Here is a 15,299-nt window from a genome sequence, read left to right on the forward strand (position 1 = left end):
TCTAAAGTTCTTTTAAACAGCTTCGTTTGGAGACCTAAGACGAAAATAATGAAATTTGACAATTTGCTGTTAAAATAAAACTCTCTTAGTGAAAATATTGTCCTACAAGAGAAAGGTTTGGTTTTTATAGTATCAAACTTTGAAAAAGCCTAAGTTTAAAGGTTAGTATCATATCATATGTGTTTCATTAAAGCGTTTATTTTTTAAAAGGCTACGTAGCTCAGTGGTCACAAAACGAAGATTGCAACCTTCTGCTCAATAATAAATCTTTCCTATTTTTGAGTGAGCAACATACAGTTATATTTTCCTGTTCTCCAGAAACAAACTGTATCTACTATCTTTTTCTTGCAGTATATTCTTTCCATAAGCAGAGAAAATCTGAACAAGGATCTATTAACTGGTAAGTCCACTGCTTTATTTACCAGCTGTCATTTTGAGAATAGCACACAAGACTAATCTTGTCATGTGATTTATTGGGATTTGTTTCCTATTTTTTTATAATTATTAAGAGCAGGACAATATATGATACCAAGTCCTTCTTGAAAAGTAGTAGTGCTGCATCCTCTGGCATACCCTTTTAATCTTTTTAGTGCTCTAAATGCAAATCATTTGTTCAACGTGTATTGAATTCCTATTGTCTTTTTTTTTTTTTTGCCATGGTCACTTTCCCAAATTCATTTTGTTCTTTTTTTAAAATTTTTTTAATTAATTTTATTTAGTTATTTTTCAAGTACAGTTTTTTGACTCTTTCTTCCATCCAAGCCCCCCCCACCCCGTGCTCCCCACCTCCCTCCTATTTCCACCCCCCTTAGTTCGCGTCCCTATGTCCTTCCTATTTGTTCCTCCAAATCCCTCCCTCTTTTTCCCTTTAAGTTCCCTTCCCTCTCCCCTCTGGTAACTGTCCCCTTGTTCTCTATTTCAGTGTCTTTGTTTTTGTTCTGCTTGCTTGTTTGTTTTGTTGTTTAGCTTTCTGTTAAAGGTGAGATCATATTGAATTCCTATTGTCTTGAGGCACTGGAACAAGTGAGTGCTCTCCCTGATGAACAATGCACCGTCCAGTGGAACTACAGATACACTGTCATGATTTGCAAGGTGACACAGCTACACTTGCCCTTCAGAAAAACAAAAAGCAGTAGTGTGGAGGCTAAGAGAAGGCCTCAAGAGTGTTGGAACAATCTCTGTGTCCTAAAACCAATGAATCCCTGGACTAAAGCTATAGCAACATGGTTGGAGAGAAGGGTGTAGATTCATGGTATTTGTAATAGACCTAGTAGGTGGAGGGCGAAGAAGGTTGAGAAAGAAGAAGGACTAAAATATAACCCTGAGGTTTCTAATGTAACTAAAAAAGGCCTAGTCATGAATGAAACCCCCCTGGATTGGTAATTAAATCTGTAGCTCGGTGAATCAATCCCTTCACATCCCATGTAGCCTTTGCTCATAGTAGTTCTTTCTCCTCTTCAGCATTTGGACTGAACATATTCACTCCCTGCAAAGCATTGTCCAAAAGTAATTCTCCTGGCTCTTAAATCTGTCCTGAGTCATCCAGCTCAAGACAGCTCACATGATTTATCTGCATCTCCACAATTCCCCACCCAAAGCCAGCTTGCAGTATGTCTGTTGAATTGAATTCAACTGGAAAGAGGAGTGATAGGGAAAGTCATTCTAGTTGATTCAGCAGGGACCTAAGAAATAAGGCTTAGTATTCTTAAATCAGTTTCTTTGCCTGCATTTGTAAGACTGTCTTTTGGATGGGCAGATGGGAGTGTTGGGGCAAGGTGGCTAGAAGGCTAGATAGATTCATGTTGTTCTTAAGAAAATAAATAAACCAAAAAAATACCTTTAAAAAATGTAGCATAGGGCACCTAAGACAATCTCTTTATAGTGTCCTCTGAATTTATTAGGATAAAAATAACAGAAAACATTCATTAAGGCACCAGGCACTATGCTAAGGGCTATATATGCAACAATTTGTGCGACCCTCCCAATAACCACGAGAGGTGGGAATTATCATTCTCTAACCTGCACAGATGGTAGAAGAGGCTTAGAGGGCTCGCTCCTCAGTGTAACAAGTCACACTGTTAATAAGTGGTAGAATCTGGATTTAAACTTGAGTCTGTTTATTCCAAAGTCCATGCTCTTAACTACTATCATCACTGGCTCCCCCAGTATTATATAAGAAACATTTGCTAATACTGCGGAGCGAACACATTTTGGGGAGATGCAGCCGCAGTGCACTGAAATGTGCTGGACCACATGGAACTTCTTAAATTCTGTAAATCCATCAGTAAAATGAACGCTGAACCTCTTCTCTCCTAAACTTTGTTTGGAAAGTATGAGCTGTCCATTCCGCAGGTCCAATCACTTGTCACTCACTGTTCATTTCTCCTTGGTTGAATGGTCTCTGCTCTGAGCCATTCTAAGTAAAGCATTTTCTTCCATCAGCATTTTGTGAGGGGTTCTGTCCCACCATGGTTCACTGCTCTGTGGGATGTTAATAACTGTTCTGCAAGACAAACAGAAAAAGCACATGTGGTCAAGTGAGTCTGTAAGTCCCAAATCAAACAAGCTTTAAATCTTTCTTCTGACACGGATTCTCAGAGCTTGGTTCTACTAGTCTGTGTGGCAGACTTCTAGGGCCATCTGAGATGTAGCCTCAATGCCAGACACATGTGTTACTTTAAATTTTATGTTAACCACATTAAAAAAACTAAAAAGATACAGGTGAACTTAGCACTGTGTTTTAATCTAATATATCCAAATATTCCCATTTTAATGTGCAGTCAATATGACAGTTAATTATGAGATATTTTCATTCTTTCTCTCTCTCTCTCTTTCTCTCTCCCTTTTGGTACTGAGTTGTAAAAATTCAATGTATACAACACATCTCCATTCATACCAGCCACATGTTTCAAATTCAAGAGTCATAAGTAGCTAGAGACCTGGCAGTACATCCAGGATGGTCAGAGAGTCAGCATTTCTCCAAAGGATTTGGCCACAAAACAGTTTCTTGTCTTGGACAGGCCACATCCCAGGACTATTGTCCTATGGAAAATTCTTTGGGATGTATTAAGGGTACATTTAAGAAAAAAATAAAATAGATTTCACAGATACATTTTGTGTTTGTAAAATATAGCCTTAGTCATTCAGGTAAATTTTGATTCCTCTAAAATTATTTGCCCAAAGAGTTCCTATACATGAATAGGTCTTTGATTTAAGGTTGCTCAGATTTCAATATTCTAAAATCTTCAATCTCACATTCTAGAATCTTAAAGTCTTCAAATCCCAAATCACACTTAGTCAGAATGGAACAGAAGAGTCCAAAGCTTAGACAAAAAGGAGATAATCACAGACAAGAATACTGAGTTGAAAGTCTGACTTTATTTCCTGTGATCTCAGGCATTTCCTCTTTCCTCCCAAGATCTTGGTTACTCCATTTATATGGTGGGGCTGATCTCTACATCCTGATTTGTAGCTTTAGAAGCAATAAATAGCCTTCTAGAAGTAATTATAGCTTTCTTATCCTTGAGAATTCCCAGGGGCAAAAATCATATTTTACTACTATGACAAGAACATGATTAATAGTTAAGAAGATGAAAATCACTAAGTTCTATAGATAGCTAGCAGGCAAATTAATAAAATGCTAATATAGTCTGATTCTATTTATTGAGAAATTTTAAGTACTATTACTCATTTACCCCCTTAGTGTCCCAGTGTGTGATTATGAAAAGAATGAGTACAATAATCTATATTTGTTGCAACTTGAATTAGAAGTTCAAGTTGTAGAGAGTTTGGCTGAACATTTTCAATCACAAATGAAACCTTAAATTACAGGCAATTTTAAAAATATGTAGTGTGTGTTTCTTCCCAGCAATGTAAGACTTTGCATAATGTAGTTAGTTGGATTTTTTTTTAGATGAGAGTCGTTGATTTTTATTCATGTCTGTTACTATCAAATTATCCAGCAACACTCACCAAATAGCTCTCAAATGACCACTTAAATAATGTTTACATTGATAAGAATAAATAGCTTTGTCATACCGTTGTCAGAAAATGAGTAACATTTGAATTTGAATAAGCGAAACAAGAATTGGAATTTTATTTTATTTTATTTTTTTCCTCAGCTGCTGAGAAATATCCCAACACAAAGGTGTACTTTGGCCACAGGCTGTTGAAATGTAATCCTGAGAAGGGAACGATCACAGTGCTTGGGTAATGCCTCACAGCCTGTTGATATCAGAGGGAAAAGGGAAGGGTTGGCTGGAGAATTTATCTGTACACTTTGTTCTTTGACTCTTTTAAAAGAGTTGAATTACTTTCAGCTAGTTCCTAGATTCACTGAGTTTTACATTGAAAGGAGACCTTAGATACCTTCTGCCTAGGATGCCAGCGGTCCTCCTGCTCACTCAGCCTCCCACAGTCTTCCACAGTGGGGACCCCGCACTGAGGACCCCACTCTACTTCACACTCTCCTTGTTAGAAATAGATGACCCTCCACCACCCTTTTTCTCCTCTTTGTGTGGTTGCTATTTGTCTGCTTCTCCTTGGCTTGCTCTATTGCCTCTTAAGTTCCAAGTCTCCCATCCCACTCTGGCGATGGATGTGTCATGGACTCGCAGTCCATTAACATTTATAAACTCACATCTCTAAAAGGAACCTCTCTAGCCCAGCCTGTACCTTCATTTTCAGTCCTAAATTCAATCCTAACCAATGTTAGTTTCTCATTAAACATTTTCGTAGGTACCTCTTGCCATACCTCCAACACATTTGAAACCTCGATCATCTGCTTTTCTCTAAGCATGTCCTGCTCCTGACTAGTTCTATCATCCAGAGAATTAGAATCATCACTGTCATGTCAATCCTTTTTCTATTTTCTTCTCATTTTTCTGATGGCCTCAGAGTCCATGTCTTCTTCCTGAGCACCAGAGTCCTTGGCTGTCATCCCTGCTTTAGGTAGGCTACTGCAGTCCCCATTAGAGATGAGGAATGGTCCCCATTTTCCATCTCTTCTACATTCCACCTCCACTTCAATCCATCTACTTCAAGTGAGATTGAGTTACCACTTTTCTACATCATCCACCCAACTGAAAAACAATTACTTTTTCCCCTTTTGCCAGGAAAATATATTTAAACCTTTTGTCATAGCATCCAAAATAATTTCCCTCTTTTCCCTCCCCACACTGTATTCTTTCCTTAAGCTTATCTCCTGCTACCCTCTGCTCAAGACAAATGTATTCATTAAAAATCCTGGTCCTATCACTTCAGTGGTTCATATATTCCCTCCACTTGGAACACTTTACTTTCTTTTCAAGATTCTCTTCCTTAATGCAGGGAATTCAACTCTCAGACACACTTCCATGACCTAGCATGTCTTTATTAATCAGTGTGGTTGTGTGTTATTCTCATTCTCAGAAGAAAACCTGTGGTAGAGGTGTTACCATCTTTCTAGCTGTCAACTGAAATCTGTAAGTCAGATTTGTAAAAGTGAGTAGTAGCCCTATTGATTTACCACTTTTTATACCCAAGTGGAGGTACATTATCATTTTTACCACTAGACCCTTTTTAAAGTTTTTTGGATGGTTCATTTTATTTTTCAGATCTGACAAAGTTCCCAAAGATGTCACTTGTGACCTCATTATAGGATGTGATGGTGCCTATTCAACGGTCAGAGCTCATCTCATGAAGAAACCTCGCTTTGATTACAGTCAACAGTACATTCCTCATGGGTACATGGAGTTGACCATTCCATCTAAGGATGGAGATGTAAGTCCTTTCCTTTCCTATCCCCTTTACACACACCTGGCGTCATAGTAGGGTAGAGACATATTCTAGTGCGATTGTTCTCAGTCTCATGTCTTAGTTTGGAGGACTGGCAAAGTACTTTGTCATTAGTAATAAATTGGGCCATAGGTCCCTTTAATAATATCACTCTCTCTCCATCACCTTTTGAGATACTTTTCTAAGGAGTAAAGAAAGAAAGGAATTATAACTACCCTACTGGAAACACACAGGGAATTTGTCTCAGATAATAATATCATTTCTCTATTTTCCCTTGGGGGGAAAAATGGGTTGGGGATCAGTTCTATACACTGAAAATTGGGAGGTCTTATTCTCATGATTAAATTAAATAACATGAACATCAAGTTGTTGCAAAGAGATTTCCAAGGAGTTTTTTTATTGAATTGATTGGGGTGACATTGGTTAATAAAATTATATAGGTTTCAGGTGTACAGTTCTACAAAGCATCACATGTATATTGTATTGTGTGTTCACCACCCCAAGCCAAGTGTCCTTCCATCACCATTTCCCCCCATATACCTACCCTCTTCACCTCCCTCACCCCGCTTTCCCTCTTTAATCACCCTACCATTGTCTGTGTGTATGAGGCTTTTTTTCCTTCAACCCTGCACCTTTTTCACCCAGCCCCTCAACCCACCCTCCCTCTGAGAGCTGTCAGTATGTTCTCTATCTGTGCCTCTGTTTCTATTTTGCTTATTTGTTTATTTTGTTCATTAGATTCATATGAGGGAAATCATATGGTACTTGTCTTTCTCTAACTGACTTATCTCACTTAGCGTAATGTTCTCCAGGTCCTTCCATGCTGTGGCAAAGGGTAATATTTTCTTCTGTTTGCAGTTGAGTAATGTTCCATTGCGTATACGTATACAGCTTTTCTATCCACTCATCTACTGATAGGCACTGGGACTGCTTCCAAATATTGGTTATTTTAAATAATGCTATAAGGAACATAGGGGGCACATACTGTTTCAAATCATTGTTTCAGGCTTCTTTGGATAAATACTCAGAAGTGCAATCACTGGGTCATAAAGCAGTTCTATTTTTCATTTTTTTAAGGTATCTCCATACTGCTTGCCACAGTGGTTGCACCAGTCTGCATTCCCACCAACAGTGCAAATGGGTTCCCCTTTCTCCACATCCTTACCAGCTCTTGTTATTTGTTGATTTATTGATGATAGCCATTCTGACAGATGTAAGGTGATATCTCACTGTGGTTTTAATTTGCATTTCTCTAGTGATTAGTGGCATTGAGCATCTTTTCATATGTTTATTGGCCATCTGTATGTCCTCTTTGGAAAAGTGTCTATTCAGTTCCTTTGTCCATTTGTAAATTGGATTCTTTGTTGTTTGGTGTCGAATTTTATAAGCTCACTATAAATTTTGGATATTAACCCCTTATCAGATGTACCATTGGCAAATACGTTCTCCAAGGAGTTTTCTTATTCCCTTGTTGCCTTGTTAAACCATATATGCCCTGAGACAAACATTGCAGTAAATGATAAATCAGTCAGCTGTCGTTCCTCTGCTCTTTCTTATCTTTTGGAGTTCTAAGACACTGCAGAGGTGGTCAGAAGATAGCAAGAGAGAAAAGCAAGGACATCGGCCTGCCCCAGGCTGCTCTCCTGATTGCCCATCTCTATACTGCACACTCATGCAGCCCCACTGTGCCCAGCCAGTTCCCCCTTCCCCGGAAGCCCCTTTCCTTTGCCCCTTATATAGTCCCCGAGTCCCTTGTTTGAACCACTCCCACCCCACAAATTTCTTCCTTTTTAAAATTATTTTTTTAATTAATTTATTTATTTTTGTATTTTTAATTGTATTTTTTTCCATTACCATTTGTCCCCCTGCTCAACTTTTACTTCCTCTACTTCTAATTCAGCACCAAATCATCTACTGTCGCTCTAGCACTTGCATTGCTGTTGAAGACAAGTTATTTGGCTTTCCCTATGGATATACGTTGCCTACTCAACTGCACTGTAAGATCTTCAAGATCAAACAGTTACGTATTAATTCACTCCTATGTCTCTGTACTGGGTTTTCTTTGGGTACCTGGGGATTAAAAAACCAGGAAGGAATCATCTCTTCGCCTAAAACACAAATAACTGTGACCAAGTATGAAAATGTCATCCAGGAGACTATTCCATGTTTCCTGTGTTCTTCTGCCTATGTAAAATGTGCATGTGATAAGTACTTTCTAAACATTTGTAAAAATCAATGCAAACTTGAAATAGTTGGAAAATTGATTGGATATTCTTGTGTATGTAAAATATCCTTGGAAATATTTAGGGTTTGGGTCAGTTGGGTCTTGGGTCCATTGATCTACCCGAGTAATCAATACTTACTCAGGTTGCTGTTGTGTTATAGAAGGGTCACTAAAGGGACCAGACTTCTCCACTATTTATTTTGTGGGAAACAAGATGAAAGACTTGTTTGCAAAATTTGGTTTTGCCTATAAAAATTAAATTAGGACCTTTCCATCCATACAAATGAGTCCCCAAATAAGACGAAAGGTATAAAAGTATTATACACATATATAATGTATGTATATCCATACACATGTATATGTGTGTATATGTGGAAATAAAGAGAAGAAAGAGAGACAACATATTATAGCCTGTTTTCAAATCTTAATTTATACCTACTATCAAAAACTCATCACACTGGCATATAGAATATAGAGAATTGATTTTAAACTTTGTGAAGTCAAGTGATCAAGTACATTTGTAATAAAAGGGAATCAGTGGTTCTATTTTAAAAATCTCACCTAAGTTTGACTTTATAAACACAAAACACAAAGCATATTCTAAGACTATTTCCACTTCATGTGGAAATAGACGTGCACATCACCATGAATACGATTCTGATTTAAATTGCTGTGGAAACAATGATAACATCGGCAGAGTCAGCTTTGTAGATCTGTTGTTTTAACAAACTAATCAAGTATATATACATGTTTTCTGCAGTATGCCATGGAACCTAATTATCTGCACATTTGGCCTAGAAACACCTTCATGATGATCGCCCTTCCTAACAAGGTAGTGTAGAGTCTATCATCAGCAGTACTTTCCCATGTATAATTCGCATTTTTCGCTGTTTACTTTTGCACTTGGTATGTGTAAACCTAACTAAGCTCATTTATTGGTCTATTGAGTGATTACATCTTGAAACTTTGGGATGACTGAGGAAAATCCTGAAGCCACTCCACTGATTTACTTTGCCAAGGAGATTTGACATCCACGGACCACCCCCCGATATATTAAAGACTTTTACTTTGAATTCATAAACATTAGAATATGGATTATCAAAAAAGAGGATGGCTGTTCATTCATTAGACCCAACACTTTTTTGATATAAAAGTATATAAAATACATACAGCATCCGGCAGAAGTAATGCCCACATCAGTGTGGTTGGTGGGATATAACACGGGTGTAATAATTTGTAGTTTTCATTTGAACATTTCACCTAAAATGTCATATGGTGTGCTTGAGTGTGATATTGTTATGTTACAGAATTTCATGCTTATGATTTTGTAAGAAAAGATTTTATAATAAAAATGGGGCATTATTTGTGCTGGACCCTATATATTCTTATTCTTATTTTAGTGTCATTATTATTATTATTATGTAATATAGATAGATATAGCTATCTGTTTCTCTGGTTGGTTTTTTTTTCTCTCTCTTGTTATCAGTCCTGGGGTCCGATGCCTATTCATACTGTCATAAAAGGAACAGTGGAGGAAAAAAAGGAGGAGAAATCAAATCCAACCAACCTATTGGCAATCTAAGGTTTAGTGTTGGCTTGGTGGAAATTTCTCAAATTTACAGGGTAGAAATTCCCCTAATAACCAAGAAGCTTGGGAGTGGCCCTGAGACTGGGCCGAGCTTTTCTTTGGGAGTCAGAGGAAAAGGCAAGGGTGCTTTCCCGTCCGCTGGGACATTCCTCCCTGGTGCCTGTCATCAGCCACAGCAAGAACCCTGAGGTTTAGGGACCCACCTTTGTGCCCACATCACGCCCTCCTCTTCCCTCTCACACTGTTCTTTTTCTCACAGGACAAATCTTTCACATGTACTTTGTTCATGCCCTTTGAAGAGTTTGAAAAACTTCAAACTAGTCAAGACGTGCTGGATTTCTTTTACAAGCGCTTCCCAGATGCCGTTCCTCTAATTGGAGAGTAAGTTTCAAGATGTGCCATTTGCTCCATCGGTTTGAGTTATTCAAAATTCAAATGCAGGTGATGCACCTTATTTCCGTTTAGCTTAAACGTGGTCGGTTGCACAGAGACCTAGCCGTGAAGCCTGTATTGGCAAAAGTGGATGCTGTGCTACCAGCAGTTAGCAGAACAAGACGAGGCCCTGGCCAGTTTCTCTGGGAGACAAGTCACTGATGTCCCCAGGCCTTTCTATATCCTGTGCAGGCTCTCCAGCCCCTGATAGATAAGCAAATTTGTGACACGTTGGGCACCTGCAGCCTCAAGTTCAGGTCTACCACTCAATATCCATGTAAGCCTCCCAACACTTCAGCTCATCACAGTAAAATGGTGATAATAACAGTACTGCACCTGCCCCAAAGGGTTACTGTGAGGACCAAAGAACGCCACGCCTATAAATCATTCAGCCCACGGCCTGGCACACATGAAGTTCAAGGTTGATAGCTAATTGTATCACCTGTCTGGATTAGAGCCCCTGGCTGCTCGGGCCCATGTCAGCACCACCCTTCATGTGGGCCGTTTGTCATCTGGTCTCACTCAGTGCCACTGTCCTCACTGTCCCTCCCTCTCAGACACACTTCACACTCCAGCAATGTCATCACAAAGACATCATAAAGCTGCAGAAAGAGCAAGATTCTAATAGTTCTCTACCCTTTACTTCCTTGAGTCTCAGGTTTTTCACCTTTAAAATGGGCACCATGATACCTATTTTTTAGGGCAGTTGTGGAAACTCAATGAGCTAACTGTGTCAAAGGGATAGCCACTGCCAATTGTCAGTTTTCATCCTTTCCTGTTGATTAATTCCATCTGTACTGACACAGGTACTGGCCTGCAGTGTCCTCGGCAATATAGATGTGATACAAGGCAAATTCACATGAACTACTGAGTCCTGTGGAGGAAAAGGGACGGTACAGCTACTCTCTCAATGGGAGAGCGCCCCGACCCTTACCTTGACAGATTTTTATTGGGTTTCAATTTGCACAGGAATATAGATAAAGTTTACTAATCATTGTTAGGCAATAAGGATCAAACAACAGATAGCATATAAAGAACTATGAGGGCCTATTCTGAGTCAGGGTCTGTTAGCTGAGGGGCTACAAAACTTTGGGAAACTAACTCCTTTTCTGCTCAGACCCTTATCATTTAATTGAGAGCATTCTTAGCAAAGCAGGTTTCACGGGGTTTTACATATTCTTTCTTAGGCCTGATCACCTGGAGAACCCACCCTTTCCAGCACAGGGCTGCGCCGCCCTCTGTCATTGTTTCAGGCTTAAATTGGGCAGGGGAAGTAAGGCAGCCAAGAGATTAGGAGACTTCTCACAGACAGAATGAAGACTCCAGCTATGTCAAAGCCGAGGGGTGAGAGTCCATCACCCCCTTTTGCTATAGCCCACCAAGTCCTTCCTTGGGGCCTCCCCATGATCGTGATCGTCTTAGGTCCTTCCCTCCTTGGGAAATCTTACTGGTCATTGGCTAACCGATCAAGCATCAAGGGCCAGTAATGGATGAAGAAAAAGAAGAAGAAGCAGCACCCCTGCCAGGGAGATAAGCTTTGTCTCCTTAGTGGCTTATGGTCCAAAGGTTGCTCACTCAGCCTTAGCTATGGGGGAGTTACAGCTTCTGAACCCAGGCAGGGCAGTTCCCAACAACTCCCCATTTTTCATTTGTAAAATCAATTGTAGTTGTTAAGCTTGTGAAACTTACTATTTGCTGTTTTTTAATGTGATCACAAGAAAACAACTTCCATATACATCATAAAGCACAGATAAGGAATAAAACAAGGGGGAACCTGAGGGCTGCCATGACCCAAATTTCTAAATTCAGTCCATTGAAATATGTTGCAAATGCAAGGGAACAACAAGAGTAGCATGTCTGGTTACACTTCAGTCCTTGGAAGAATTAGCATAGACTTCAAGAAGTTACTTTAAAGATATGCAGCAAGTACTTGCTGCCTGAACTTAGGGTGAGAGAGTTTTAGCAAGAGTAAATCACAAAGCAGCCCAGGTATAATGCAGGCCTGATTTCCCATGGGAGAAGTTCTTCATGGGCGTGGTCCTACATGCAGACTCACCCCACACTGGTTTTCCACGTGGATGCTGAGCTACGTTTCCGCATCCTGTGAAGCAGTTCCCTACATGTACTCCCTTTCCAACCTTGATGGAAATCTGTCTGGCACCAAAATGTAACTCATACGTCCCTTGGCTATTTCTCGCCTTTCTGACCAGATTTAAGATCCAGATTTGTATACTGTTTGTCTAATTATGCTTCCACAAACCTCTGTGGATGCTTTTCACACACTAGCTATGATTACAACTGTCTACTTTCAAATACATATATATTCACATTAATTTTCATTTTGGTGTGTTGGTGTTTAATCCAGTGCATGGCAACATCTTGATGTGTCCATAACCTAAAACATACTAACATCACTGAAAATTGCACAACCCGCATACAAGACATTCTTATGATATATAATGCTGACATATTTCAGATTATTGACAAGCAACCAAATGTGTTCTTTTCAAATGCGATGAACATTGTAGCAAACCAAGAAGATAATTAGAACGCTGGAATTTGGGGACTAGAGGAAACTTGATTTCCTCTCTTTCCTGTTTTCTTTCTGGTGTTCTTGTGTATCTGTCAGTAAAATCCTACGGTGATAAAGCCAGTAAATGTGAAAGAATTGAGCAGTATTTCATACCCAGTTTGACATCTTTACACTCTGTTTTTCTCTGAAGGCAAAACCTGACGCGAGATTTCTTTCTGTTGCCTGCCCAGCCCATGATCTCTGTGAAGTGCTCACCTTTTCACTTCAAGTTGTGCTGTGTGCTGATGGGAGATGCGGCTCACGCCATTGTGCCCTTCTTTGGGCAAGGAATGAATGCGGCAAGTTCGTTTCCCCGGGGAAATCCCAACCAACCAAAAGCTCTTAAATTTAAACAAAACAAAACAAAAAAATGTGTCTAGGCCCTGGCCAAGTAGCTTAGTTGGTTCAAGTGTTGTCCTCATAGGCCAAGATTGCTGGTTTGATTCCCAGTCAGGGCACATACAAGAAGTAACGAGTGAATGTGTAAGTAAGTGGGACAGCAAATCAGTGTTTGTCTCTCTCTCTCTCTCTCTCTCTCCACCTTCCCCTCTCTCTCCAAATCAGTAAATATATTCTCGGATAAGAATTAAAAAATAACGTCTCAAACTATTCCCAGAGAATCTCTGAGAACATAATCAATTCAACAATCATAGCAGCTGTTTTGCTAGATTTAGCACTAATTACGGGTGTCTTGAATTGTTTAATCCAGTACTTTAATGTAGAAAAAAAGCATAAAACCTAAGATTGTATCTGTGTACTTAGAAAATGTATTGGTTGTCTAAAATTTGGAGACTTGACTATCAGTAGTTCAAGACTTAATTTGTAAAATTTTTTTACTAGATATTATGCATAAGTATATAAATGTTAGGCTCAGAGAAAGAAAATATCTCAAAATATTCTTTTTCCATTACTTTTTTTCCAAAAGAAAGGAAAACACATTTGACAGGGTTAAATTAAACTATAAAACAGATGAGATGTTGAATACTACTGCTCTCCTGGAAATTTTATCTTTCTGGCTAGAAAAACATTTCAGAAAAGAAATAGTGATCAAATATCATGGGCGTGTTTGGTAACTAAGAGCTTTATAAACGTAGTCTTTTTTATTGCTTGGGTGATTGGGATATATTCCAAATACAAATAGGTTGGGAGTCTAATCAATTATACATTCCAGAAAGCGGTGGTTAACACTGTGTTTTATAAAAACATAAATACACACTTAACTGTATTAGATAAGTGCCCAGGAGCTGAATTCAAAAGGCCTGGGTTCAAATTCTGCTCCAGAATTTGTTAAAATATGTTATTATACAACTAACTTATCTTCATTTCCTTATCTGTAAGAGTGGGATTTTAATAGTACCTATTTCATAGAGATTCTTGGGGAATAAATGAGTTAATTAGGTAGAGGATTTAAAAGTGTTATCTGTATATGACATCTCTTACATCTAAACTAACAGTCTCTATAATTGACAAGTAAATTTGTTTGCTTTGGATATAATTTCTGTATTCGATGTGACTTTTTTAAACTTTTATATGCCTTATATTGTCTCCAATATAGCCTGAATTCCTAGAAAGAAGGGAACAGATTTGATTTCCTTCTTCCCCACTGTATTTTGCATAGTACCTTACTGATTTTGTAGAGCTCTTAATATTGGAAATTTGCTTTACTCTTGGCTATAGGAGCTAAATCAATATGAGAGTTCTATGCTGTCATTAAATTGCTCAAAATATGAATCTTAGAGACGCAAACAGTTTAAATATAATTCTAATACTCATGGTAAAGCAATATAATTATTCTTGCTTCTTGAAGAAGCAATGGAATCCATCAAAATTACAAGAGTAATTTAAATTTTGATCAAATTCCAAATCACTATAAATAACACATGTGAATTGGGCAAAGACAAAACCATCAGTAATGCAGTTGATGATCTTGATCGTTCAATGCCAGGTGTGACTGACTATTCAGCTGGTGTGAGCTGGATGAGGGTAAACATCCTATGAATTACTGGCGGAAGGTCTATTCCAAATTGCCAAGAAGCTTTTATAATTTCCAGTTTATTTTTTCCCATTTTTCTTATTTCAGGGCTTTGAAGACTGCTTGGTATTTGACGAGTTATTAGATAAATTCAATGATGACCTGAGTAAGTAGAATTTCTCCAATGGACATGGATTGGCCCTGCTGATTAACTGTGGACCTACTTCTGATCCTGGATGATCACACACCACTCTGCATACTTCCTGTTCAGGATTATAAATGTTTCTATTATTAGCCTCTGCTACTGTTGTCCACATCAGACCAGCACCTAGAGAGGGAAACATTCCAGATTCCTCCAGCCTAGATATCAGTCCTCACATCACCTTTTTAAAGTCTCAGGTGTGCTTTTTTCCATCTATAAAGCTGTGATAATAATAACAGCTTCAGAGAGTTGTTGTGAATTAAATAATTTGCGTAAAGCTTTAAAAAAAAAAAAGCTGGCACAAAGAAGTTCCCAGCAAGTGTGTGATGGTTGTAGGAAGTCATTGGCACTGTGGTGCTGGGCTCAGCACAGGCTATAGCTTCCAGAGCAAATCGCCTGTGGTTTTCTTCCTTTCTCTCCCAGTCATTTTACTCAGACGCTGGACATCCAGAGGTGTGTTGTTTCCTCCCTTCTTTGCCCTCATATGATTGGTCTCATCTGCATCTGCTACTATCAATGAAGTGGATGGAAGGT

The 15,299-nt window shown here is 38.8% G+C and overlaps 1 protein-coding gene across 3 annotated transcripts in view; it reads left to right on the forward strand.

The window, feature by feature from the left end:
* KMO (kynurenine 3-monooxygenase) overlaps window positions 1-15,299 on the forward strand; it is a 41,416-nt gene that overhangs the window by 18,156 nt on the left and 7,961 nt on the right. For 2 of the 3 annotated variants that reach the window (XM_053667284.1, XM_053667286.1), the window contains exons 5-11: window positions 352-400; window positions 4,122-4,209; window positions 5,595-5,760; window positions 8,760-8,831; window positions 9,847-9,968; window positions 12,743-12,890; window positions 14,672-14,729. In XM_053667284.1, coding sequence (XP_053523259.1) covers window positions 352-400; window positions 4,122-4,209; window positions 5,595-5,760; window positions 8,760-8,831; window positions 9,847-9,968; window positions 12,743-12,890; window positions 14,672-14,729 — 703 coding nt within the window. The remainder of the gene's footprint in view (window positions 1-351; window positions 401-4,121; window positions 4,210-5,594; window positions 5,761-8,759; window positions 8,832-9,846; window positions 9,969-12,742; window positions 12,891-14,671; window positions 14,730-15,299) is intronic. The other variant, XM_053667285.1, reaches the window with a different exon arrangement.

Source organism: Artibeus jamaicensis, unplaced genomic scaffold (genome assembly GCF_021234435.1).
Source record: "Artibeus jamaicensis isolate MK-2021 breed Jamaican fruit bat unplaced genomic scaffold, CSHL_Jam_final contig_467, whole genome shotgun sequence".
NCBI lineage: Eukaryota > Metazoa > Chordata > Mammalia > Chiroptera > Phyllostomidae > Artibeus > Artibeus jamaicensis.